Genomic DNA, 27,061 nt, shown 5'->3' with positions numbered 1-27,061 from the left:
GTATAAGTTTCTGATACATGGTGTCTTGCCCAGTGAAAGAAATTGACTTAAATTTGAAACTGTTTATTCCTTTTCCTATTATTGGAACTCTTTCCTCAGTTAATTGTTTTCAAAAGAGATCTGATACATTTCTATCAACATCATAAGGATTTTAATAACTTTTAATGAGACCCCTCTCAACATTTTCCAACAAGTTACGCCCTCCAGACAGGGTAGGACAATGATCTGCAGAATTAACCAACCGGCTTTGTTTTCCTTTATTCAGAAAAATATTCCAGCACCGTTCAACAAACCACTGTAAGAGACAAGTACCTTCTTGTTAAGGAAAGCTGCTTCACTAAGCCATTTTATTTGGCTGGGTAGAGGAAAAGAATATTTGGCTAGTGATCGCAGAGACCACAATATCAAAATATTCTCAAAAATTCTAGGTCTTGGCATGAAGGCAATGCTTTCTGAATTGGTTCTGATAGGTTCTTGCTTCAAGGAATTGCAGATGATTCTCAAAATACTTGGAATAGGACTGTTGTCACACCAGGAAGGAGTTAAGATGACCAGCTGTATTTTATTCCAAAATTACAAAAAAAAAAATCTCCTTGAAATACAGTCAAATATTTCGTTGCTTGACAATTTTGGCAGCCATAGATCACTTTTCTGGATTATTTTTTTCTTTTCTTTTTAGCACCAACACTGGTCTGGATACACAATAAAGGCTGTTTAAAAGCAGCCCGAAGGATACCCAAAGAATCATTTATAATGAAGCATATACTAGCTCAGGATCGCTGGAAAGATTCAAGCTGCTAATTTGTAGAAAATTATTTTTTAAAAAATGCACACATGAAAAAACATTCCTTCATTTCTTAGGAGTCACAAATGTTTCAAAAAAAAAATTTCCATTATCAACTGTTATCTAATTAGAACAGTTTGCACTTCCAGACAGACGTGGTCCCTAAAAAGCTCATGGCGTAGACCAAAATGCAGTCATGATTAAAACAATTTTGCAACAGATGGACCTCGAAACTGTTTTCTTAACAAACAGGCCACAATTTTAGAGATCCCAGCTTTTCCCCAATCACAATTAGTCATCCTATTTACATAGGTTAAAATCTCAGGGGGGGGGGAAGAGAAAGTGATTTGGTTTCTCCTTTGAGTCCTCTGAATAGGCTCGTTTTTTTTCCCTTCTCTGAAGTTGCAAGCAGAAAACAATTTTAGACGTCGTAATAGAAATCTAATTTTGTGTAAACTGTCTTGCACCCTTTGTCGGAATAGATCCGCTCCTCTTTGGGGAAGTAGGTCATCTCATTGGCCACCCGCGAGACCACAACTTCATTGATGGGGTGGCCCCGCAATTCCAATTCAGCCCTGATGCACATTTTCACATGGCTGATTTCGAGAGGCAGGAAAGGAATAAAGTAATCGATGACATTTCGGTCGATCAGGCTGCTGTGCCAAAATCCACCTGCAAAAGAAAACCGCACTGTCTTCAGTTTGTAATGAAATTAGAACAAAAGCAATTACAGGTACCCCAGTATTTGCCACCAGAGGTTGTGGGTGCTCCATCATTGGAGGCTTTCAAGAAGAGATTGGACAGCCATTTGTCCAGAATGGTATAGGGTCTCCTGCTTGCGCAGGGGGTTGGACTAGAAGACTTCCAAGGTCCCTTCCGTTGTTATTCCTTGATTTACAACCATTCATTTAATGACCAGTCAACATTACAATGGCGATAAAAGGGATTTATAACCAGAACTTGCACTTATGCCCGGTGTGATGTCCTACGGTCACATGATCAAAATTAGGGTGGTTGGCAACCAGCATATATTTACGACAGTTGCCCCATCCTAGGGTTGTGTGATTGCCATTTGTGACCTTCCCAGCCGGCTTCCAACAAGCAAAGTCAGTGGGGAAAGCTGGATTCACTTAACAACTAAGTGGTTCATTTAACTGTCGTAATTTGATTAACAACCGCAGCAAAAAAAGGTTGTAAAATTGGAGGTGACTCACTTTACAACCACCTGAATAAACAACAGACGTTCTGGTCCCAAAGGGAGTCGTAAGTTGAGAACTGTTTGTAAAAATTGTAGAATCCTGGCAGTTGCATGAATTAGTCCCTGCAGGTTTGCAGGCAAGGTTTTTGGGAAGGCGTTTATCACTGCCTTCTTTCTAGGGCTGAGAGAGAGGGGCTGGCCTAAGGTCACTCATCTAGCTTCTAGGCTAAGTCAGGACTAGAATTCATGGCCTCCCAGATTCTAGTGCAATAAAAGCATGAGAGGCACTTTGGTGTAGCGGTTAAGGCACCAGGCTTAGAAAGCAGGAGACAGTGAGTTCTAGTCCAGCCTTAGGCATGAAAGTCAGCCAGTGACTCAAGGCAATCTACCTCACAGGGTTGTTTTTGTGAGAAAAAGAGGAGAAGGAAGCTGTCTTGGACATGTTCCCGGCCTTGAGTTATTTGTAAAAATGATGAAGGCGGAATGCAAAAAATAAATGTGATACTCACTATTTTTGTTATTAAACACAGAATTTGACAATGTCTGTTGCAAAACATGGAGAGGCAGCTCTTCCCTCTTCTTTCCATTCTTCCAATGGTCGATTGCCACTTCGGTTATTTTTTCAGCTCCGGCATTGCTGGAGAAAAAAGACATTTTTCACACACTGGTAGCTGAAAGCAGCTTCCATGCTCCTGCAAAGCAGGGCTGAAGAGTGCCAGCCATCACCACTAAGCAGTTTTGTCTTGAGGGAATAGAAATCCATAGGTGACAGGTTTTTTTTGGATATACCTTTCAAAGGGCAATAAGAACGTGGCAGTGTTGTGTTTGAATCCATAAAGTACAGCTAATCCTCAACTTACAACCACAATTGAGAATTTCTGTTGCTGAGACATTTAAGTGTTTACTTCATTTTGTGACCTTTCTTGCCACAGTTGTTAAGTGAATCACTGTGGTTTTTTTAATTACAAAGTTGTTAAGTGAACCTGGCTTCCCCATTGATGTGGCTTGTCAGGTTGCAAAAGGGGATCACATGGCCCTGGGACACTGCGACCGTCATAAATATGAGTCAGTTGCCAAGCATCTGAATTTTGATCATGTGACCATGGGGATGCTGCAACGGTCGTGTGAAAAAGGGTCATAAGTCACTTTTTTTAGTGCTGTTGTAACTTTGAACAGTCATTAAACGAACGTTAAATTGAGGAGCACCTGTACAGCTAGTCCTTGACTTACGGCCGATCTCTTAAGTATAACCTAAATGTACTCTCTCTCCAGAAAATTTGTTTTAAAATATACTTTTTTTGGGGGGGTGGCCCAACACTGGAACGATGCCTAACCTGAGGAAGATGAAAATTGCTTTTCGATACGATATGCCATCTATTTCTTCATAATACTCCAGGAAAGGCTTAATGGAGTCTATGAGTCCAGCGTGCATTTTGTCCATCTCGTCAAATATGAAGATTGACCTTGCACAGGAACTCACGTTGCCACGAATCCACGTTTGCAATTGGTCCTGAAAAATTAAAAGCAAAGAAGCCAATCAAAAATTGGAAAAGGAAGCTAAAAGACCTGAACACACTTCCCAGCAATCAACACCCAGATAAGCAGAGATTAACGCCAAGATTAACGGCAGACCAACAATCAAGAATTAAACAATACCCTAATCAAGGGGCTACCAACTCAAATAAGATAACAGTAAACAGCCTAATCAAGGAACCACTGAGAACACTCTCAACAACACTGACAAGCCTGTATATAAAATGAGAGCAGTGCTATCTTACTAATACTGATGATGTTACCTAGTTTGGTAATGAAATGTCTGCAAGCAAACAGCCAAGCTCAGAGAGCTCAAAGGATCGCACAGAAACTCCAGCTTTTGTGCTTAGTAAAAATTCTGTTAAAAATGACCACAGTGCCTATTTTTCTGCCTAGAATTCCCCGCCATATAGAAGGCTGGTTGATTTATTTTTAATTCCGCTTTTATTTCTTTTATAAATGACTCAAGATGGTAAACCTACCTAATATTCGTTTCATGCCTAAGGCGGAACAAGAACTCACCGTCTCCTGTTGATTGGCCCAAAGTCACCCAATTTTGCTTTTGTGCCTAAGGGGAGACTAGAATTCACCATCTCCTGCTTTCTAGACTGGTGCCTTCACCACCAAACCGAAGTGAATCTGGCTTCCCCATTGATTTTACTTGCCAGAAGGTTGCAAAAGGGATCACATGACCCCAGAGCACAGCGACCGTCATAAATATGAGCCAGTTGCCAAGCGGCCGCCTTTTGATCACATGACCTTGTGGATGTTAGCAAAGGTTATGTGAAAAACGATCCTACGTCCCTTTTGTCAGGGCCTTTGCAACTTCAAATGGTCACTAAATGAACTGTTTTAAGTTGAGGACGTGTGCTAAGGAAAACATTGGCAGTTCCCAAGCCTAATCCGGGCCTGCTTACCTTGTACTGACTGATGTTCTGCTGATGTGGGAAGTGCAAAGTAGAAACGAACTGGTGCACGTATTTGCTCTTGAGGCCTTCATCGTAAAGGCTTTCCGCCACAATCTTACTGACGAAATTCTTGCCAGTCCCCGTCCATCCGTGCAAAGAGAGGGCCAGGGGTTTCTTGGGATTTGGGTTTGTCAAAAACCCGGTCACGGCTTTCACTATCACCTCTGAGACAAGATGTTGTCCGAAGACTTTTTTCTCCAAATTGTCCTTAAGATCTGCAGCGGGGGATGTTGGGAGAAGCGAGAAATTAAAAGTATTATTACCTGGTCATCGAGAATGTTTGAACTCGGAATCAGAAGGGCTTCCGTAGGAAATAGAGGATGACTTTATCTACTTCCTGAGTGGAGATCAACAAAAACCATTAAAAAAATGAGACGGTTGGCACACTGACTCACATCTACGACGGACACAGGGTCCCGGGATCGTGTGACCCCTTCTGAGAAGCAAAGTCAATGGGGAAGACATTTAACAACTTAACAACCGCAGCGATCCACTTAACAACTGCGGTAAGAAAGGTCTTAAAGTGGGACAAAAACTCATTTAACTGTCTCGCTTAGCAACGGAAACGTTGGGCTCCATTGTGATAGTAACTCGAGGACGACCCGGTCCATAGCCTCCGCTGCCACGCCCACCTCCCTGACGTCAGAGCACGCCCTCCCTCTCCACGTCACCCTGCCGCCCCGCCCCTTTGCAAGAACGGTGACGTCACCCACCTTTCCCGACCTGCGCCACCGGCCTTTCCACGCAGCATTCGGCAAAGTAGCAATAGAGTCTCGGCAGGGAGATGAGGCCGGTCAGGGCCGAGGCGGTGCCGGCCACGGCGATGCCCACGGTGAACGGGTCCATCGCCTTCGCCGCTGGGCCCACCTGCCACAGCATCAGGGCCAGGCCCCATACCGCCCCGGGCGCTCGGAGATGCTTCATCGCCAGCAGCCGCCCTTGGGCCGCCGCCTAATTCACCTCAGCGCCGCGCTTCCGTTTCCGACCAAGCGGTTTTCCGGCCCCGTGGGCGCCATCTTTGCGCCGGGCAGGTGGCACGGGCGGGAAGGCCATTGGCTGCCGGAGAGAGGGGGGCGTGACCTCGCTTCCCCGCCATCCTCGGTTTGCCGCTAGTCGGATTTCCGCCTTCTGGATCTTCGCGCGATCTGTAGACCCGGGTCAGCGGGCAACATCACGTCTTGACAACTTGACAACACCGCCAGTGTTGGATGTACGTCCATCTGGGCGCCCAAGTGCTGACACGCGTTTCAGTCTCGTGTGAATTGCAAGCAATTGTTGTAGGATCTTTTTTATTGCCTGGAGCGGGGGGGGGGCATATTTTTCCCTGCTAGGACATGTCTTTGCAAAAAGGATGAGTTGCTTTGCTCTTGCTCCAAGTCCCCAAATATGCAGTTGTTATTCTGATTTAAATAGCTGCCCATCTTCTATATACTCTACAAGACTCTGGGTGGCTTGCAAACAATTAAATGTAAAAAGAACAATAGATCAGTTCAAAAGCAAGGAAAAGAAGTCGTATGAAAGCATATAAAAAAGCCATCATTTGGCTGGTTATATGACGTCAATTCAGTGTTGACTCTTAGTTGGAAGACCTGAAGGACCAAGTTTTGGGTGTTCCATTACTGGAGGTTTTTAAGAAGATTGGACAGCCATTTGTCTGGAATGAGGTAAGGTCTGCTGCTCGAGCTGGAGGTTAGACTAGAAGACCTCCAAGGTCCCTCCCAACCCTGTGATTCTATGTTCTATCTGGAGAGGACCAAGTAACTTATCTGAGATCTTGGCGGGATGACAAGAATATCCATCCTGTGCCACTGCATGCAGAAAACACAGACAAATCCTTCAGGCTATCCTCCACTTAAAAGAGAAACTTTTACTGCTGCACATGCAATACATTTCAACGCAGAGGGGTTTCGTGGAGAAAAACTGAAGCAAAATGAACATAGAAATACAGCCCAGTCTCTGAGAACCAAACAAGCTCGCTTCAGTATCTCCGGTTCATCTTCTTAAACTTTTCATAGTGATAATCGTCGGTGGCTTTCTCGTTTGGTGGGCGCTTGCGGTTTGGCGGAGATTCTATAAAATTTAGAAAGAGACACACCTCAAACTAAGGAACCAAGACTCTCAAACTAAGAGTTGTTGAATATGAGGCGGGCGGCAAGTAAATGTAATAGACACATAAACAGGGATTTGAAAGAGATGAAACCTGTGCAATCTTCCGAGCTCCGTCTCACCATTCACTCCTAGCGGTTGGCAAAGCGAGCCCTTTTCTATTTATTTATGATGGCAAAGCCGTGAACCTGACGTTTCATATCATTATCTATACAGTATCAAAACCTGTTTGTAATCTTTGATTGGCCGAAATGGCCAAAAGTTTTTTAATCAACATACCTCAGATGGGCTAACTTAAAAGAATTTGTCCAAAATCCAGGATACGTTGCTCCCATCGAATTGAAATTTCAAAAATCTTCAAAGGTCAGTCATGATTATGTGACTTATTTCCGATGCTCCCTGCTAGCTCCCCACAATGGCTAAAACAATTTAGCCACCAGCTTGTGAGAATGAGACCAAAGTAGCTCGATAACACCGCAGTGTACACGACTTACTTTCCATTTCTGTTTTTTCTGTGTCTCCCACCCTCAGGGGTCGAGCCTTCGGTTCCTCTTTATTTCTTCTTACTGGAGCATTCAGCTCTTCGTGATAAACTGCAAAGAGAGGTAACGAACGATCATGCTAGTTTAGAATCAACTATATTAGGTTTTCAGGTTTCAAACTACAGATGGTCCTTGACTTGCGAACCACAATTAACCCCCAAATTACTGTTACTAAGCGAGACATTTGTTAAGTGAATCACTGCAGTTCACCGTTTAAGTATGAAAATCACTTTGTCTAGTGCCATTGTAACTTTCAACAGTCACTAAATGAATTGTAAGCCGAGGACTACCTGTATGGTTTTTTCACACCAGAAAGTAAATTTGGTTCCTAGCTTAAAACGTGTCATGAGCTTGGTATGTTTTCCTTGTTTTATCCTTGTGTGATATGCAAGTTCACCACTGTGGCGTATAAACCATTTATATTATCATCATCATCATCATTATTATTTTATGGTTTTTCCATCAGGCTTGTGTTTAGCCATCAGGTTTCATTCAGCAAACTCAATTAATTCTAACCTCAACCTTGTTCAACACCAACCAATCTTGCTAGTCTCCATTTGATTATGTCAATCAATTTTTATCCAGAACAGTGACCTTAAATCCTCTAGTACTCACATCGGTTGTGTTGGACGTAATTCACCGCCATATTGGTAGGGACGAAGGAAGTTTCGCTGTCTTTTTTCTTATTCTGCTGTTCAGCCAGCAATCTTGCCTTTGCATCTTCGGTTGAGATGATGTTTTTTATCTTGGCCCTAAGGTAATGAAATGTAATGAAAACAACCAAGCTCAGAGAGTACCAAAGTCCCCTCATTTCTTGGTGGAGCCTTGGTGGAGCAGTGGGCTAATGCCTCCTTAAGTAACACCAGCTGCCTGCAATTATTGCAGGTTCGCATCCCACCAGGCTCAAGGTTGACTCAGCCTTCCATCCTTCTGAGGTAGGTAAAATGAGGACCCAGATTGTTGGGGGCAATAAGCTGACTTTGTAATAATGCCGCTTGGGGGGTGTGTGTGTGAAAGCCCTAATAAGCAGGCATATACATAGAATGAAGGCTATTGCTAAGCACATTTAATTTGTGCTTAGATTGTAAGCCGCCCTGAGTCTTCGGAGAAGGGCGGGATATAAATGAGATTAAAATAAATAAATAAATAAATAAATTTCAACCCAGAGCTACAAATATTCTCCTTTATTGGGTTTGAAATTGTCAGCTTACTCAATTCCAAGGTCCACCTCAGGAATCCCGCTCAGCATCTGATTGGACAGCATCTCTTCTGTCTTCTTCGCCGAAGAGACCCGGATGCTCTCAGGGAGCTCATACAGACAGTCCTCCGCGTTCTTCTGCTTTATTTTCTTCTCCTCGCTTTCCATAATCCCCTTCCTCTTCTTGAGCTCCGTTTCGATGTATTTCATCCTGAATGAGAGACCCCAACTCAGAAACATAGAAAACTGAGGGCAGAAAAGGACCCAGTGGTTCATCAGGTCTGGTTTATTTATCAAATTCTGTCATCTAGCAAGCAAGCAAGCAAATAATAATGGCAAGCCAGTTACATGTCTGCATCTTCATCCCTCCTGTTGGTCTCGGCTGAAAACGAGGTGCCAAGGTTGAGGTCTTCCTCTTCGCTGATCCTATAAAAGGACAACAAAGATGACTAAGCAGCCCGAAGACAGAAGATCCAGAGAAGATCCGGAATTCTCAGTCAACCCTCAATTCAAAATATCTAAGAGGCTCTGTTTTAAGAAGGCACAGGTGACTCCCTGACTTTCAATCCCACAACTGGGGCCAGAAGGGACCCACCTCTCCTTTCCCCGCTCTTTCAACTTCTTCATGTCCACCATTCCACCCGACTTGATCTTAAAGGGATCATCCTGGTCATGTGGAGAGAATAAACAGAGAGAAGGTGCTCAGGGCCTCTTTTGCAGATGTTGAAGAAGAAAATAGTGAAATCCAAGGGCCATGAGTGCGGATTTGCCCAACCGGGCTTCCTCAGTCATCAAGATCACCTATTGCTCGAAATCAAGAATTGTTAAACCACTATTAACAATACACCGAAGTGGCTGGCGTTTGCACATCACTTAACACCTTTGGGGAGAGGGAGGAGTCTCTACAGGCCTCTCATCTCTGATCTTACCGCCAAAGTTGTCTCCTCTTGTAGCTTTTCTCCGACAAGCAAGGCTGCAGCACTTGGGTGGAAAAAGAGACAAGAATGAAGAATTAGGATGATTTAAGAGAACCTTCCATTTTTATTTCAAAACTGCTAACGATACAATTGTTTGGGTAATAGTACTTAGGAGAGTTCAATATTCTTTTCCTTTGATATTTCCTTCCTTGTCCTTCCTTGAACTCATCACATATTCCAACAAGCCCTGATCTATAAACCACAGTTGGTTGGCTCTGTGCAACATGCTGGTGAGCTTGTAGTGGGAATCTAACAACTCTTAGCCAAACGGCAGATGTGAGAACACTAATGTTCACAATGGTGATGTTTTCCAGAATCTCAGTTTCTCAGGATATAAACAGTTTGCGACAAAAATCCTGGATCTCAGTCTGTGCTTGCTACAAAGATTACCTTGACATTACGACTCCATGGAAAAAAAATTAGTATTACCTTACTCCATTTGGTCTCCTTCTTAAACTCTGTACTTCCTTCGCTTCTTCTAGTTTTAAACTGGAACAGAGCCATAGAACAGAACTAACAATTAATAACAATCTGGAGCACCACTTGAACACTTGACTGATAAATTTTATAAAAAATGAACAACAGAAACAAAAGGCCTCTTTTCCAACCTCGCCCCCCCCACCCCAATATTTTAAGCCCCTCACTGGCACCCACCGAACCTCCTCGGCCACCAGCTCATCCTCCTCTTCCTCCTCGGAGTCGGCCTTCCTCCGGCGGAAAGCCTTCCCGGCCGGCATGACTGGAGATCTCCCACCTCCTCAAATCAGTTTCGCTAAAAGGGGCTGCTGTGGAGCGCTTCCTGTTTTGCAAGCTGGGGGGGACGCGCGTCGCGTGACGTCAACACCGCGCGACGAAGCCGCCCGTCGCGACTCTACTTGCCCTTAGAAGGTCAGGGCAGAGGATACCGTTAGCTAGGTGTAGGAAAATGATTTTCATTTTTTTTTCCAATCTATATTTTTAATTTATTTTTCTCGACTGTGGGAAGCAGCCCCCAATTTGCTCCGGGATAATCTGGATTTTCATTCTAGAGAGGCTTTGGAGCCTGCGGGTCCCTAGAGAGCAGCTTGCTGAGATCGAGCGTTTCCCAACCTTAGGAACTTGAAGATGCGTGGACTTCAACTCCCAGAATTCCCCAGCCAGCTATGCTGTCCACACATCTTCAAGTTCCTAAGGTTGGGAAACGCTGGCTTCTCCCCAATCTATAGAGGCACGAGAGCCGGTAGCCCCCCCCCGCCCCCCCCGCCTCCAAGAGAGCGTCTCCTCCACTGTTGAGAGAAGAGCCAGAATGTTCGGGGCACTCAGAGGTCATCTTGCCACTCCCTAGGCAAGAAATAGCCTGTGGGGCACCCAAAGGGCGCCTTGCCTACTGCCTATAGTGGAATAGGAATCTTGGGGGTCCCCCAGAGGTCATCTTGCCCCAAACCTAGAGAGGAGACGGAGTCTTTGCTTTCCCCGGCGCGCATCCTGGAAGCGACTGGAGTCCGTGGGGGCACCCCGAGGGCATCTTGCCTACTGTCTCTAGGAGATTTGGGGTCTTTGGGTCCCCAGAGGCCACCTTGCTCACCGCTTAGCGAAGAAACAGAGTCCGCGGGGGCACCCCGAGGGCATCTCGCCCGCCCCCTCCCCCTCTGGACCGCCTTCTCTGCCCAGGCCCCGCCCCGCCCCGCCCCCTCCTCCTCCGCGGCCCCGCCCCCGGCACCATCGCCGTCTCCCGCTTCCCCCGAGCGGCGCGTCGCCCTCCGAGGCGGCCCCGGCCGGTAAGCAGCGCCCTTCCCCACCCGGACTCCCACCCCGTCCGATTCCCTCCCCCGCGGCCTCGCTTCGCCCCCCCCCCGGCCTCTTCCTCCGGCTCAGCGGGCGAGAAGGCAGGTTTTGCGGCCTAGCCCGCTCGGAAGCCCCGGCCTCGCCTAGCGCGCCCAGCCGAGGAAGGCGCGTGGGAGGCGGCCGGGCGAGTCTGAGCTTCCGGGCGAGGGGGAAGGGGCTCTGACAGCGCTGAGGAAACCCGGTAGGGGGGATCTCCTTAAGAGCTACAAGGGTCTCGAGGCAGGACCCCTCCCCTAATCGACCTTGGCATGTTTAGAGGTTCTGATTGTTTTCATGTTTTTTTATTGCTTTAGAATGTTTTTGTTACACGTGTTTTGGAATTGTGAGCCGCCCAGAATCGTTTCTTGGGAGGGGCAGCTATAGAGATCAAATAAATAAATAATAAGTGATGGGTAAAGGGGAGGGGGGGGCTTCCCCATATCTCCCCCCCCCATCAGAGCAGAATATTGCCCTCCCTTCCCCTATCTGCATTCCCACGACCTCTTGGTCCAGCTCCCATTCTACCTGGGTTAGGTTGGGTTACTAACTTAACGACCACTGTGGCAAGAAAGGCCGTAAAAAGAGGCAAAACTCAACAACTGGCTGTCTTGCTTACCAACAGAACTTTTGGGCTTAATTGTTGTAAGTCGAGGACTACCTGAAGTTTGTGTTCTGTTTAGGGAGGCCTCCCGAAGAGCAGTGTTTTCATGAGGGAAAGGAGCTTGGAAAGAGGGGGAAACGGGTCTTCCCTTTACAGGACGGGTGAAAAAACGGGAAAGATGAAGCTGGCAGAAAAAAAACCTGGCTGTGAACAGCTCCAGCTTTTGTGGGGAAAATGATGAGTAAGTCTCCATCGGAGCTGAAAAAAAATAATTGGTTGCTAAGCCTCCAAACAGCCACGTGAAGGCTTTGTTTTTATCTGTGCTAGGAGCAACCAGTTGATGCTTTGGGGGACTTTCGGGGAGCGATTTCCAGAAAACCCTTCTGGTTTATTTAATACAGCCCGGAAGGTGCCAGCACTGCAAACTTGAAAAGGGTGCCAAATTGAACGAGCAGGGCCAAAGTGGTTTTCTAAAACCAATCGCTGTGAGTTGGGCAGCTGTATAAATCTGGTAGATGAACAAAACACATCAAACTGGGGGAGGGGATACACAGTATTCTAAATGTGGATGCAAGACCATACCTGGAATACTGAGTCCAATTTTGGTCACAATATTATAAAAAAGGTGCTGAGACTCTGGAAAGAGTGCAGAGAAGAGCAGCTAAGATGATTAGGGGGCTGGAGGCTGAAACATATGAAGGACGGTTGCAGGAATTGGGTACGGCTAGTTTAACGAGAAGGACGAGGGGGGGACATGATAGTCACAGGACAAGAAGCAATGGATAGAAAACTCATCAAGGAGAAAAGCAGCCTAGAATTAAAGAGAAACCTCCTGGCAATGAGAACAATCAGTGGAACAACTTGCCTTCAGAAGTTGTGGGTGTTCCAAAACTGGAGGTTTTTAAGAAGAGATTGGACAACCATTTGTGTTGGTATAAGGACTCCTGCCTTGCCCAACAGGTTGGATTAGAAGATCTTCAAGGTCCCTCCCAGTCCTGTGATTTTTATGATTTGTATACCACCCAGGGAGGTGAGCAGTTTCAAAATTTGATAGGTAGGTAGACAGATGGAGGATTAGATTAGATCAGATTTATTTGCTGGGTTGCTTACATGGGATGTGAACTGGATTCTTTTTCTCTTCTATAATATTGATTTCTTTTTTAAGCTGCTCAGAAAGCACTGTGTTTGTGCCAAAGGACTGTTGTGCAAGGGGGAAACAAACTGCAGTCCGTTTAAGGCTTCTAGCGGCTCCTGTTTGAGCCAGGCAAAGCAGAATAGGGAACGTTCTGTGAGCTGCATCTTAATTAGTATTTTATCAGGCTGTCAATGGGCCTCAATTGATTTAGAGAAGGATTCAAGAGCGGGTGGAGCAGTATTATATTCTTATTGCATTTAGACAAGAGCTTAGTAGCTGGAAAACCTAGCCCGTGGCTGGAAAGCTGTGGGAATTCTTTCTAGCTCAGTGGATATGAAAGAACGTGTTCCTTCTGTTGTTTTGCTCCCCACACAGTCCTCACACTGAGTGAGTAAGAAAGAAAGATGGGAAATCAGCTGCATTTAAAATCTGCAAGAGAGGAGGTGGTATCACAAGCAAGGTTGCAATTAATTTTTCATCCTGCGTTGTCACTTGATACAACTGGGTGACAGAAGGACTGCTGCAAATTTCTGCCCTTTAGAATCCTTAATGCAGTGTTTTTTCCTCAACCTTAGCCACTTTAAAATACCTGAATTGCAATTCCCAGAAATCCCCAGCCAGCCAGCTTTAAGATGCACGGACTTCAATTCCATGTGGGCTGGGAACTAAGAAGTTTTAACACATCTTCGAGTGACCAATATTGAGAAGTACTAATTTAGAAAGAAAAGTGAAATTCTTCCTTTCCTACCAGACCTTCTGTGGGTTGTTTTTTAAAAAAAATCCTATTTTTAATTGTTTCTTTTTTTTTACACCTTCAGTGCCTTGGGGAGGCAGAGTATTGATACAGGAATTATACTGGAATTGTAAATACTGTTCTGTTTATTTGTTGGCTACATTTTTAGACTGCTGTCTTTTCCAAGGGCTCATGAATTATACAAAAACACTTAACATTTGGAAGATAAAATATTTCAGTTGCCTTCTTGAAATCCAGTCATCTGCAGCCTAATGCAAAGAGGCAAATTTGAAACCCTTCTCTTTCTGTTTTAGGCACGGACGGTGGCCTGAACTGGCCTGGGAAAAGAAGCCTGTTGTTTGTCCGAGCCCAGGCACAAGATGGGGGACCCAAGAGACCTCTGTCCTCACCTGGACTGCATAGGTGAGGTCACCAAGGACGACATGCTTTTCAAATCCAAGGTAAGTGGCTCTGCCTGCAGCAACGTTTATCCTTGCTGGTGTATGCAGGTGGTTGTTGGGGGAGAAAATAGGGGGTGCCTGGGAAATCACCAGGAATTATGTCAACATTTTTCATTTTTTCTTTTCTCCTCCATGTGAATCTAGGGAACATGCCAGTCTTGCGGTGCGGGAGGACCAAATCTATGGGCCTGCCTTCAGGTAAGACACACCCCACCCACCCACCCCCGCAAACCTTTGCAAAGGGGGGAGTTGTGCTCCTCTGCTTTGTCAAATCTGTTGAGTTACTGGACCGGGAAGAGTCCTTTGAGGCCCTAAAGGCCGGGTTTTCTGCCTGCCTTGCAAATGCAACGACTTTAAATTAAATTTGCTTCAGCTTAAATAGGTCCGTCTGCTTCCCTTAGGTTGGTTGCCATTACGTCGGTTGTGGGGAGTCCTTTGCGGATCACAGCACTTTGCACGCCCAGGTGAGCGGTTCCTTACCAGCTTCATTTGACTAAGTTGAGTAAATTGATTCCCTGATGTTGAGACTCTGGAGAGAGTGCAGAGAAGAGCAACAAAGATGCATAGGGGACTGGAGGCTAAAGCATATGAAGAACAGTTGCAGGAATTGGGTATGTCTAATTTAATGGAGAGAAGGACTAGGGGAGATACGATAGCAGTCTTCCAATATCTGAGAGGCTGTCCCAAAGAAGAGGGAGAGGGGGTCAACCTGTTCTCCAAAGCACCTGAAGGCAGGGCAAGAAGCAACGGATGGAAACTTAAGAGTGATCCAACCTAGAATTAAGGAGAAATTTCCTGACAGTGAGAACAATTAAATCAGCAAGGAACTCCTTGCCTCCAGAAGTTGTGGAATCCTCCAGCACTGGAAGTTTTCAAGAAGAGATTGGACAACCATTTGTCCAAGGGTTGTCCAAGGGTTTCCTGCTTGAGTAGGGGGTTGGACTAGAAGACCTCCAAGGTCCCTTCCAATTCCGCTAATCTGTAGTCTGTAAATCGCTGGAGTCTGTGAATCACAAACCCTAATGACTATTTTGGTCTTTTTTTCCTTCCCCCCCCAGGCCAAAAAGCACAATTTGACGGTGAACCTGACCACGTTTCGGGTGTGGTGCTATGCGTGCGAGAAGGAGGTGTTCTTGGACCAAAATCTGGCTTCCCATCCTGCCAACCTGCCTTCCCTGTTTATGGAACAGAACAGGTAGCGGGTAGTTTTGTGGATTGTGCTGCCTTCGTTGCCCCTTTTTTTCTTGGTGGAAGAACGCGAAAGAGTTACGAGCTTTTGGGGCTCCTGAGGTTTACATCGGTGCTTAAAGACGGTCATGCTGAGCACCGCTGCCTCCAGTTTTGGTCCTCCTAACAACACCCCTTCAGGTAGGCAGAGCTGAGAGGGTCCCCCCTCCCCCCCAGCCACCCACCGAACGTCCATACTGAGAGCCCAGTTAGTCCTTGACTTACAACTGTAGTTGAACCCAACTTTTCTGTTGCTAAGCGAGAGTTTGTTAAGTAGGTTTTGCCCCACTTTACAACTTTTCTTGCCGTAGTGAATTCCTGCTCCAGGATGCTCTCCCGCCTGTCCATCCGCTCAAAGCTGTCCCGATCGCCGTCGCTGACGAAGGAGAATCGGAATCGGAAGACGACGACCTAAAACCAAGAGGTGACCCGGCTGGCGTTCCTTCTCCCTGGGCGGTGGCAAAGGGCTTAGCGGGGCTGTCGGGAGCTTCACACATTGTCTCCCCGCCCCGTTAGGCCTTACGGGAATGAAAAATCTGGGGAATTCGTGTTACATGAACGCTGCTCTCCAGGCTCTCTCCAACTGGTAGGTGGTGGAACTGGGGTCATTTTCTGAAAGGCCTCGTTGAGGTCTGGGATGCTGGGCCAAAACCGAAGGTCTCTTATCGAGGGCGGGAAATCCAGGCAGATCAAATGAATAGACAGCTTTGTCGCACGCTTAAGCTCTCTGCAAGAATCTGAAGTACGGGCAACCCTTGACTTGCGACAGCTTGTTTAAAGACCGTTTGAAGTTACAGCGGCACTGAAAAAAGTGACATAACGATCGACTTATCGTCGCTGAGGCGTCTGCAGGGTCGTGTGATTTACATTCGGATGCTTGAGAATGGACTCGTATTTATGACGGTCGCAGAGTCCCGGGGGGTGGGGGTGGTCACGTGATCTCTTTTAATTTTGTTTTAACGTTTGTATTGACTGTTTTTTAAATGCCCTGAGTCCTTCGGGAAAGGGCGGTATATAAATCTAAATAAATAAATAAATAAAATAAATAAATCCCCTTTTGCGACCTTCTGCCAAGCAAAATCCATGGGGGAGGCCAGAATCACTTTAAGCACTATGTGACTAACTTAACCACTGCAAGGTCATAAAATGGGGGCAGAACTCGCTGAACAGCTGTCTTGCTTAGCCACAGAAGGGCTGGGCTCCATTGCGTTCGTAAGGCGAGGACTGCCTGTAAGTTTGCACGGGGAACGATCTCCTCATCTCCACGTTGGGTCTGTGAATCTGCTCTGAAATGGCCAGAAATGTTCTCACCAGCCTTCTCGCCTCCGTTTCAGCCCCCCACTCACACAGTTCTTCCTCGAATGCGGGGGGCTCGTGAGAACCGACAAGAAGCCGGCGCTCTGCAAAAGTTACCAGAAGCTGATCTCGGAAGTCTGGCACAAAAAGCGGTGAGTTGGCTAAGGAGAGCGCAGTTTGGGAGACGTAAAGCAAAATTTTAGCCTGGGTGAGTGGGTGGGTGGAAAATGAAAACCACCCCGTTGTTACGGCTTGCCCTTCCTCCTTCCTAGCCCGAGCTACGTTGTTCCCAGCAGCCTCTCCCACAGCATCAAGCTGATCAACCCCATGTTCCGGGGCTACGCACAACAGGTGAGGTGGGAATTTCCTGGCATCTCCTTCCTGCCGTTGTTGCAAAGCAGGAAACGCTCTCCGTTTCTCCGGGACCAAACACGCGATTCTTCCTCGGGGTGTCTTCCAACAATCTCCCTCTTTTACAGAGGGAGCCTAGACCTGAGTTCACACATTTGCTAAAGGGTGGCTCGCTTCAGCCACGGTTTGTTGGAGAAGGGCCATTGCAGTGAGTTTCTTGCCACAGTTTTTACGTGAATCCCTGCAGTTTAGTTAGTGACAAGGCAGTTAAGAGAGTCTGACTTTCCCCATTGACTTTGTGTGTCAGAAGGTCTCAAAGGGGCATCACGTCACACACACACACACACACACGACTTTGTGATCACCATAAATAGGAGCCAGTTGTCAGTTGTCCAAATTTTGATCAGGGGACCACGGGGATGCTGCAGCGGTTGTAAGTATGAAAAATAGTCATAAGTCCATTTCCAGCTGTAACTTGCTTTGCTGCTGAACTTGCATGGGATTTGAGCGGCGGGCGCTCCGTGGACCATCAAAACATTAAGGATTGGGGATTTTTCCCTGGCGAACTTTGCTCTTCTTTCCATCCCGTCTTAGGACACCCAGGAATTTCTCCGCTGCCTGATGGACCAACTTCACGAAGAGCTGAAGGAGCCGGTGATGGCCGAGCTGCGCGACTCGGACGTGAGCGACACGGATGAGAAGAGGGAGGGGGACCGCAGCCCCTCGGAGGACGAGTTCCTCTCCTGCGATTCGAGCAGCGACCGCGGAGAAGGGGACGGGCAGGGCAAAACGGGCTCGGCCGAAGCGGAGCTGCTGATCCAGGACGAGGCGGGCCGGAGCATCTCCGAGAAGGAACGGATGAAGGATCGGAAATTCTGCCACCAACGGCGGAGCAACTCGGAGCAAGTGGACGAAGATGCAGACATCGACACCTCGATGATGGCGGTGGAGGGCGGGGCTTCTCCGGAAGGGCTCCTGCCGCCCCCTCCTCGACCCGCCAGCCCTGCGAGGATCCCAGGTAGGGCCCAGAGGGAGTGTAGGGCTCCCCTGCTGCTTCGTGGACGTGGAAAATCAGTCTCTGGACCGGGTGAGCTTTGCGATCTCCCGAGACCGCCTTTCGTTTTTCCTTTTAGAAATTATTGGGGTGAATTAGGAGGGAAGAGAGAAGAAGCAGGAAAGGGCCGACTGTCTCTCCTGTTTCTAAGAAAGCTCTCGGGGGGGGGGGTGTAGGATTGCTGACTAGGGCCAAGAGGTTTGTTCTGATTGGCCAGAGCAGTTTGGCAGTCTTGCAGGGAGGAGGCTGTATATACCACCTCCGTTTTGGGAGAGCTGGACTGGAGGTTCCCTATGGATCTGCTGTTCTTCTCTCTCCCCATCCAGCCATCCCTTTCTCATTTACCTACCTTCCTTCCTTCCTTCCTTCCTTCCTTCCTTCCTTCCTTCCTTCCTTCCTTCCTTCCCTCCTTCCCTTTTCCCATGTTTCTTCCTCCCTCTCCCCCTCCCTCTCCTCATCCTCCCTCCCTCATTTATTATTTACCTTCTGTCTCCTTTTTTCCTTTCCCCTCCCCCCTCCTCCCTTTCCATCTTCTCCTGCCTTCTTTTTTATCTTCTCCCACTCCTCCTCTCTCCGTGTTTAAGCCACTCAGACTCTCCTTATAGAGGAGATGGGAGACATAAAAATTTAATAAAATCAAATCTCATCGTTCTCAGAACCAGATAATGACGCCTACTCTCGTTGCTCATCGCGGCCCTGCAGCCCTGTCCACCGTGATATGTACGCCAAACTCTCGAATCCTCCGCATTCCAGCCCTGTGAGGCTGGGACCCTCGTACGTGCTGAAGAAAGGTAGGAGGAGAAGGTTTTCTGCGTGATGTGCTTCTTTGAGTCCTCGACTCATTGCCCCCGGTTTTACAACCGTTGCTGCTGGGGTTGTTTAGCTTCCATATTGACTGGGAATCTGAAGGACCTGGGATAGGCCGATGTTCTTTGATGGGGTTACAGGCATCCAAGCGAAGCTGCCTTTTGCAATTGACTGACCTGGGTTTTGTCGGTGCCAGTGGTATTAGGAGCCCTGGTGGTGCAATGGGCAGAATGCAGGATTGGCAGGCTAACTCTGCGCATTGCCGGCAGTTCGATCCTGACCGGCTCAACTTTGACTCAGCCGTCCATCCTTCTGAGGTCGGTAAAATGAGGACCCAGATTGTTGGGGACCAGATGCTGACTCTGTAAAACGCTTAAGAGAGGCTTGTAAAGCACTGTGAAGCGGTATATAAGTCTGCTGCTGCTATTGGTGTGCAAGTAGTGCTCCAGATATTTTGCAAATGCACCCAGGTGCCTATTGCCGTTGGTCCTATCTTCCTTCTGTTTTTATTTGCCGCCTCCTTCAGCTCAGCTGTTGACGGCTGGAAAAAGGAAGAAAGAGTTGCGCTATCGTAGCGTCATCTCCGACATCTTCGACGGCTCCATTCTCAGCCTCGTCCAGTGCCTCACCTGTGACCGAGTGAGTTTTCTTGGAAAGAAGCCGGCCCTTTTCCACACCGTCTCCTTCAGCTGTGGCAGCCCGTCACACCAGAGTTTGGCCATTAGGAGAGGGATTTTTCCTAGTTTTTGGTATAGGAATGATGGGCCCAGGCAGGAACTTAACTTTCTTGCAAGATGCAATCTGGTAGGTCACTGTTTTGCCTTCTGAGCTTTTGGACTCGTACTGGAGCCCATCCTCAGGTAATTTCTCGTTACTGGAATGTGTGCTTTAGGCTATTCTGTGTGTCGTATATGTGGTGCCTTCCTATTGATTTATTGGTGTGTTGATGGCCAGTGATTGGCTATTGTCCCCTTGCACTGCCAAGTCCTCGTCTCCTAAGTAACTGATAGGCTGGTGGTAAACCAGCACTCCTATTGACTAAGAAGGGGTCCGTTTCCCAGACTTTCATCATTTTTCTGGCTGTTTTTGTACCTGCTCCACCAACAATCTTAGTAGCTGCGAAATCGAACGTATCTCCTTGTTCATTAACTTTCATTTTATTTCACTTACTTTCTTCTCTCCCCCTTTGGTGCCTTCCAGGTTTCCACCACCGTAGAGACCTTCCAGGATCTGTCGCTGCCGATTCCCGGGAAGGAAGACTTGGCTAAACTGCATTCAGCCATTTACCAAAATGTGCCAGTCAAGACAGGAGCGTGCGGTGACAACTATGCCGCCTCGCAGGGTTGGATCGCCTTCATCATGGACTACATTCGCAGGTCTGTGGCTCAGACATGGGCATCGTGCGGTTGCTGCAGTGTTTCTCAACCTTAGCCACCTTCAGAGGTGTGGACTTCAATTCCCAGAAGTCCCCTGTTGAAGTCCACGCGTCTGAAGGTTGCTGCAGGTTGAGCAACACTGTTCTACTGCAGTCCTCGACTTAAGAACAGTTCATTTAGTGACCATTTAGAGTTATAGTGGCACCGAAAAAGTGAGTTGCAATTGTTTTTCACACAACGGTTGCAGCCTCCCTGTGGTCATGTGATCAAAATTTGGACATAAAAGCGGGGCTCAGAATGATTCATCCCCCAGGAGTAGTTTTCCAGAAGTCCTAGGTACAAATTCCAAGCGGGGCGTCAGGTCCAGAAGGACTCACACACCTGTCTCCTTGTCTTCCCCAGGTTTGTGGTGTCCTGTATCCCCAGCTGGTTTTGGGGGCCCGTCGTTACCCTGGAAGACTGCCTGGCGGCCTTTTTCGCTGCAGACGAGTTGAAAGGTGTGTTTGCAAGGAGAAAGGCGGCGCCACCTCCAGGCCCGTGAAGGAAAGGCTACAGGTTCCCCCTCAACTTACAGCCATTTGTTTAGGGACTGTTCGAAGTTAGACTGAGAAAAATGACGTACATGACCAGTCCTCACACTTGTGACCATCACAGCCTCCCTGAGGTCGTGTGATCAGAATTCGGGTGCTTGGTACCAGCGTGTATTTACGATGGTTGCAGCGTCCCAGGGTCACGTGATCTCCATTTGCCACCTTCCCAGCCAGCTTCTGACAAGCCAAGTCAGTAGGGGAAGCCAGATTCGCCTAACGACCGCATAATTCACTCACCTGCAGTGATTCACTTAATGGCCGTGCCTTAAATGTAAAATCTCATGGGACTCCATCTCCTGGTGGTCTCCCATCGAAGCACAAACCAAGTCAGCCTTGCATAGTTTTTTGGGGGGGGGGGCAGAGAGAGAGAGAGCGCGCAAGAAATGGGTCACTGCCCACTTGAGGAGCAACCTGGCAATGCTTGTCTTCATCTTCTCTTCTAGGTGACAACATGTACAGCTGTGAAAGATGTAAAAAGTAAGTCCCTTTTCCCACCCTCCATTTGACCCACGTCCCGTAGCGGGGAGAAGTCCTCCCTTTCCACAAGCCCCAGATGTTTTCCCTGCTCACTCCCAAGACTCAGCATCTTGGTGGGAGAACAAAATTGGGAGCAGCCCAGAAGTGGGTCAAGGGAAGCTGGCTGGGGAGTTTTGGGAGAGACTCTGGACCAGTCTTTTTCTTCTTCTTCTTCCTCCTTCTCCTCCTCCTCCTCCAGGTTGCGGAACGGAATCAAGTACTGTAAAGTGCTTCAGCTGCCTGAGGTGAGCCCTTTCCCTTTGCCTGTTTTTCCCAACAATGAGGGAGGGAGGGAGATGAGAAAGAGAGAGGGAGGGAGGGAAGAAGGAAGGAAGGAAGGAAGGAAGCGACATTTGAGACGAAGGTGACTGTAAGTCCTTCCTTGCTCTCCTGCAGGGCCTAATGGTGACTTCTCCACAAGAGCAGCTGATGGGTTAGGGTCCCTGCAGACATATTTCAAAGGGTTTCTTCCCCCCCCCTCCCCACCCCTAGGTCCTCTGCATCCATCTGAAGCGTTTCCGGCACGAAGTCATGTACTCCTTCAAAATCAACAGCCACGTTTCCTTCCCCCTGGAAGGCCTGGATCTGCGGCCCTTCCTGGCCAAGGAGAGCGTCTCCAAAATCACCAATTACGACCTCCTCTCAGTGATCTGCCACCACGGCACAGCCGGCAGTAAGTCACCCGCCTTCGTGTCCCCGATTCCTCTGAACGGGTTCTGGAAACGGGCCGCTGGCTCCGGACCCCACTAAATGCTCGACCTCTCGGTCCCAGGTGGACATTACATTGCCTACTGCCAGAACATGATCAACGGCCAGTGGTACGAATTCGACGACCAGTACGTCACCGAAGTGCATGAAACGGTCGTGCAGAACGCCGAGGCTTACGTCTTGTTTTACAGGTGAGGATAACCTTGTGCAGGTAGTCCTTGACTTACGACCACAGTTGAGCCCACCGTCACACGGTCTCTGGGTGATTGGCCCAAAGTCGCCCAGGCAGCTTTCATGCCTAAGGCGGGACTAGAACTCACTGTCTCCTGGTGATTGGCCTAAAGTCGCCCAGGCAGCTTTCATGCCTAAGGCGGGACTAGAACTCGCCGTCTCCCACTTTCTAGCTTGGTACCTTTTCCACTAGGCCAAACCGCTCCCCTCGTCAAGTTCCCCTCTCCTTTCTTTTGAACCGCCGGTAGGAAGAGCAGCGAGGAGGCTCTCCGGGAGCGCCAGAAAGTCGTCTCTTTGGCCACCATGAAGGAGCCTGGCCTGCTGCAGTTTTACATCTCCCGGGAATGGCTGAACAAGTTCAACACCTTCACGGAGCCCGGTCCCATCAGCAACCACACCTTCCTCTGCTCCCACGGAGGTGAGGGATGCTGCGGGTCGCCTCCCTTGCGGAGTAATGTTTGGGGCTTTTCTTGGGAGTCAGAGGCCTCGGGGGCGTTCTTTAGCCTTTTTTTCCTCCCCCAAGTACAGGTAAGTCCTCGACTCCTCCCCCCACACACACAATTGAGCCCAAAATTTCTGCTGTTAAGTGAGCTTTGCCTCGTTTTGCAACCTTCTTGCGCAGTTGTTAAACAAACCATTGCAGTTGTCAAGTTAGTAACCCAGTTGTTAAGTGAATCTGGCTTTTCCATTGACTTTACTTGTCAGAGGGTTGCAAAAAGGGATCACGTGACCCACCCGGGACACTGCAGCCGTCGTAAATGCGATCTGGCTGCCCAGATTGTGATCACACAACCGTAGGGGAGACTGCAATAAGTGCGAAAGACTGATTAAAAGTCACTTTTTTCACTTCTGTAATAACTTCAAACAACCTCATTCTTCACTCTGTTTATCTTTCTCAATAGGAATTCCACCGAATAAATACCATTATATTGATGACCTGGTGGTAATTCTTCCCCAGAATGTTTGGGAATACCTGTATAACAGGTAAGGAGTTTTGTCTCCCAGCGGTTCAGCCACTGTTGGAGTTACTGTTCTTTCCTCTTGGTCTCCTCTCCATCCCAAGGAAAGCCATTTGCAGGAGAAACACAGGGCTGTCCCCCTTCCTTCTATTTTCTCTTGAGTTGTCTCGTATTAGGAACTGGCATCTGTGCTTCTGTGTTATTGGGCATGTTAGATATTTATGGTTGCCTCACACAAGCTAGAATAGAAATAGAAGCAAAGCAGAGCAGAAGAAATAGAATAGACTAAAAGAATGAATAGAAGGGAAGGGAAGAGCAAGGAAAACGCAGCTGGTCAGTCCAGAGTGCAGCAGCTCTGTGGGGGCTCAATTCCAGGGCGCAAGATGAAATGGGCACCTGGTTTCATTTTGTGCTCAGGTTTGGGGGCGGCCCAGCCGTCAATCACCTCTACGTCTGCTCGGTGTGCCAGGTAGAGATCGAAGCTCTGGCTAAGCGTAGAAAGATGGAGATCGACACCTTCATCAAGGTAACGTCTCCAGGGCGGGCCTGGTGGGGCAGGGAGCCTAATGGTGGGTTCAAGGGGAGGGGCCGTCTGGGTTGGCAGAAGGGCTCCCCAATTTAAGAGAGAATTGGGAAGCCGGAAAGAGGGCCCTGGACCTGGGTATGGCTAGTCCAGAGAAAAGGAAGGACGAGGGGAGACATGATAGCAGCATTCCAGTAAGAAGAAGGGATCAACTTATTTTCCAAAGCACCAGAAGGCAAGACGAGAAACACAGCGGATAGAAACTCACCAAGGAGAGAAGCAGCCTGGAACTAAGGAGAAACTGCCTGACAGTGAGAACAGTCAAGCCAGTGGAATGGCTTCCCTCCAGAGGTTGTGGGTGCTTTGTCACTGGAGTTTTTTAACTGGACTTGTCTGAAATGGTACAGGGGTCTCCCAAGATCCCTTCCAGCTCTTGGAGCCCCCCAGCCTGACCTCTGCCCCTTCGTCCCCCCAGCTGAACAAAGCCTTCCAGGCCGAGGAGTGTCCGAGCGTCATCTTTTGCATCAGCATGCAGTGGTTCCGCGAATGGGAGGCCTTCGTCAAAGGGAAGGACAACGGTCAGTCTGGGGAGAGGCTGGCAGGGCGGCTTCCCTGCCTGACCAGTTGCCTGATTGAGCTTGCAGGGCGAAAGCCGGGCACCTAAGGCGGGACTAGAACTCACCGTCTCCCTGTTTTTAGCCTGAAGCTTTAGCCACTATTGCTTAGTGCTCTGAGATTTGAAAATGCTCTCCAGACGTGGGACTTCAACTCCCAGAATCCCCCAAAAGCACCTTTGGTCAGCTTTGCAAGACCTGGGATTTGAAGTTTCCCTTAAATAACTTGCTGAACATCATAACCGGGAGAGTTATAACTCCAAAACCAAGCAAAGGAACCAGTAATCAGTTTTATTAAACCCTTCCAAAAATTTTTTTTTTAAAAAAAGCAAAGGAGCCAGTGTTTTATTAAAGGAACCAGTTTTATTAAACGCTTCAAAATAATTTTTTTAAAAAATCACCATAAGCCCCTTTTTAAAGAGGCACCTCAGTTTCCGTGCATAGCTTCAGCCTCTGCGGAGGGGCCGGGTGGGAGCATGGCAGCCCCCTCTGCCCAAAGTGGGGGGCTGCCCTCAACTGCGGCTCACAAGCCTCCGTTTTCTTCCCCGCAGAGCCCCCTGGTCCGATTGACAACACCAAAATTGCCGTGGCCAAAGGAAGCGGCCACATGCAAGTCAAGCAAGGTAAGGAAGAGGGAGATCAGCTCCGCCCTCACGCCAGGCTCCGTCGGGCCTTGATCCGTGTTGCAGGCTCTGAGTTCCGATGTTGCCCCAGTCTCTCCTGACGGGCTGCCCTGTCTTTTCCAGGAGCCGATTACGGGCAGATCTCGGAGGAGACCTGGATCTACTTGAGCACGCTCTACAGCGGAGGCCCTGAAATCGCCATCCGGCAAAACGTGGCCCAGGTGCAGGAAGTGGAAAGTCTCCACGGGGAGCAGAAGATCGAAGCGGAGACCAGAGCAGCGTAAAGCGGTGGGGACGTTCAGGTAAGGGGTCTGGAGCGCCCTCCAGGGGTGGTAGATGCCTCTTGCCTTGGGTTATTGGGACCACGGGGGTGCTGCAAGGGCCATAAAAGTCTCCTTTTTTTCAGCCCCTGTGGGTACGTGATTTGGCAACTGGCTCATATTTATGGCAGGGTGACGCGATCCCCATTTGCGACCTTCTGAGAAGGAAAGTCAAGGGGAAGCAGATTGACTTAAGAACCGTGTTACTCATTTTAACAACTGCAATGAGTCATTCAACAACTTGCGAGAAAGTCCGTAAAGCCGGGCAGAACTCACTTAACGAATGTTTCACTTAGCAGCAGAAACGGGCTCTTTGTGGTGGTCGTAAACCGAGGACTAACTGTATTAAGACGATTCCTGACTTCTCCGTCCTTCCTTTCCTTAGGTCGGCTCCCCCTTCAGACTCCTCCTGCCTTTTGGAACTCAACACACGTTCCCCCCCCCGTCCCCAGCCAGCCACTTCCCTCCCCCCCCGTCTTAATTTGATGCTCGGTCGCTCCTCCCGCGCCTCTGCCGGGGGCGGAGAGCGTCTCGCCTGCCTGGTTTTGTCCCAACATCCTGATCCAGGCAAGGAACAGCCTGGCTTTCTCATCCCATCATCTGCAGAAGCCGGGAAGGGTTCTTGCGGAGAAGTTGGGGCCGTCCTTGGAAGGAGCCGGCGTGGTAACCGTTCCCGTTTGTCACCTTTTTGTGACTCGAGCTGTTCTTGAAGAATGTACCAAGAAGGGGAGCACCATTGTCTTGGTTCTCCTTTTGGTTCCTCTCCTGAATTTGGGGCCACGCTCAGCAGAGATTTTGAAGTCGCCTGGAAAGAACCTCGTTTGAAAGGAACACGTGGGGCGACAAGGTTTCTCCCCCCCCCTTTTGTGGCATACAAAATATATTTCTTCTACCCTTCTCCCGTACTGATAAAAAAAGGGGTCTTCGGAGAGTACAGTCCATCCCCCAATTCCCTTCTATTTATCTATTTATTTGCAAGGAATGGATCGTCCTTGATTCTTCTCGTCTCTTGTCCCCCCCTTCACCCAAGTATTTCCAAGCACAAGCTGGCCACATTGGTCCCCCTAAAACCAAGCACGGGCCTCAAGCCGCATCCACTTTGGGGAGACTGGGACCTTGGATGCTTCATCCCGATGCCCAAGATTGGTTTTCTTTTTTCCTGCCGAAAACATCCGCCAATAAAACTCGCTCGTTTTCAAGAGAGCCTGTCCAGGTTGCTTTGCTTCGATCTGAGCTGGGTGGGCTGCTTCACCGTGGTAAGAAAGGTGGTTAAAATGAGGCAAAACTCACCTGCCTAGCAACATAAGTTTGGGGCCGAGTTGTGCTCGTAAGTCGAGGGCCGCCTGTACCTGACAATTTAAGATCTTGGCTGGTAGCTTTGAAACAGACCTCCAAATGCTTCCAAACTTGAGTTAAAATTGAGATTTGAGAACTAACTGCCCGCTGGACCCTGATATTTAGGAGGAAAAATTGGTCTCTTTCTGCAAATTGTCCAAAATGATGCTACTGTCACTTGTCTTTCATCTGTCTCTAAAAAATTTTTTTTCCAAAGCAGCTGTTCTGAGCTCTGCTTGGTGTCAGTTTTTCCTCTTGGGGTTAATAATTCATGGCTGGCTGGGCTGCTTTTTTTTCCTTCTTTTTTAAAACCAATCCTTCCCAGAGGCCTGACAAAATGACACACAGACACGCTCTGCTATTTTTGGTAGGAAGCCCAGCCAACTGCAACAAGAGAAGGTGAAAAGTGATCTTCTCTGCTTGGGGACCTTTTGCTGCAGCCAGAGTATCAAGCAGGTCCTCTGCTGGGAGAACTAGCAAAGGATCCACTTG

At 48.3% G+C, this 27,061-nt stretch overlaps 3 protein-coding genes across 8 annotated transcripts; 1 reads left to right on the top strand and 2 right to left on the bottom strand.

Moving 5' to 3' along the window:
* Nucleotides 1–226: 226 nt before the first annotated feature.
* Nucleotides 227–5,691, bottom strand: TOR1A (torsin family 1 member A). The gene is made up of 5 exons (XM_081339708.1): nucleotides 5,197–5,691; nucleotides 4,433–4,698; nucleotides 3,317–3,492; nucleotides 2,492–2,619; nucleotides 227–1,456 (listed from the first exon to the last, which is right to left on the bottom strand). The coding sequence occupies exons 1-5, from the start codon at nucleotides 5,405–5,407 to the stop codon at nucleotides 1,206–1,208; spliced, it is 1,032 nt and encodes a 343-aa protein (XP_081195834.1). The 5' UTR covers nucleotides 5,408–5,691; the 3' UTR covers nucleotides 227–1,205.
* A 639-nt stretch (nucleotides 5,692–6,330) lies between these two features.
* LOC308674877 (splicing factor C9orf78) lies at nucleotides 6,331–10,205 on the bottom strand. The gene is made up of 9 exons (XM_081339709.1): nucleotides 9,961–10,205; nucleotides 9,736–9,795; nucleotides 9,259–9,310; nucleotides 8,925–8,995; nucleotides 8,678–8,755; nucleotides 8,343–8,540; nucleotides 7,747–7,883; nucleotides 7,084–7,182; nucleotides 6,331–6,553 (listed from the first exon to the last, which is right to left on the bottom strand). Exons 1-9 carry the CDS (start codon nucleotides 10,041–10,043, stop codon nucleotides 6,462–6,464), a joined length of 870 nt encoding a protein of 289 aa, XP_081195835.1. The 5' UTR covers nucleotides 10,044–10,205; the 3' UTR covers nucleotides 6,331–6,461.
* Nucleotides 10,206–10,992: 787 nt separating this feature from the next.
* On the top strand, nucleotides 10,993–26,435 carry USP20 (ubiquitin specific peptidase 20). 6 transcript variants are annotated; one of them, XM_081339691.1, is made up of 25 exons: nucleotides 10,993–11,063; nucleotides 13,893–14,039; nucleotides 14,184–14,237; nucleotides 14,441–14,503; nucleotides 15,098–15,234; nucleotides 15,578–15,690; nucleotides 15,783–15,852; nucleotides 16,601–16,714; nucleotides 16,835–16,913; nucleotides 17,508–17,931; nucleotides 18,624–18,758; nucleotides 19,301–19,413; nucleotides 19,975–20,150; nucleotides 20,553–20,647; nucleotides 21,184–21,217; nucleotides 21,456–21,501; nucleotides 21,749–21,929; nucleotides 22,029–22,155; nucleotides 22,444–22,613; nucleotides 23,098–23,179; nucleotides 23,572–23,680; nucleotides 24,153–24,255; nucleotides 24,843–24,914; nucleotides 25,038–25,216; nucleotides 25,620–26,435. In XM_081339691.1, the coding sequence occupies exons 2-24, from the start codon at nucleotides 13,959–13,961 to the stop codon at nucleotides 25,196–25,198; spliced, it is 2,739 nt and encodes a 912-aa protein (XP_081195817.1). In that variant the 5' UTR covers nucleotides 10,993–11,063; nucleotides 13,893–13,958; the 3' UTR covers nucleotides 25,199–25,216; nucleotides 25,620–26,435. The 6 variants fall into 6 exon arrangements, 5 of the variants coding, with proteins under 5 accessions (XP_081195817.1, XP_081195814.1, XP_081195816.1 ...); XM_081339688.1 differs by having other exon boundaries at nucleotides 17,508–18,000; XM_081339690.1 differs by lacking the exon at nucleotides 25,620–26,435 and adding an exon at nucleotides 25,321–25,606 and having other exon boundaries at nucleotides 17,508–18,000.
* The last annotated feature ends 626 nt before the right edge of the window (nucleotides 26,436–27,061 follow it).

This window comes from Vipera berus (genome assembly GCF_964194415.1).
Source record: "Vipera berus genome assembly, chromosome: 15".
In the NCBI taxonomy this organism is placed as follows: Eukaryota; Metazoa; Chordata; class Lepidosauria; order Squamata; family Viperidae; genus Vipera; species Vipera berus.
The sequence above is the reverse complement of the archived record's forward strand: the minus strand, read 5'-3'. Positions and strand labels throughout refer to the sequence as shown.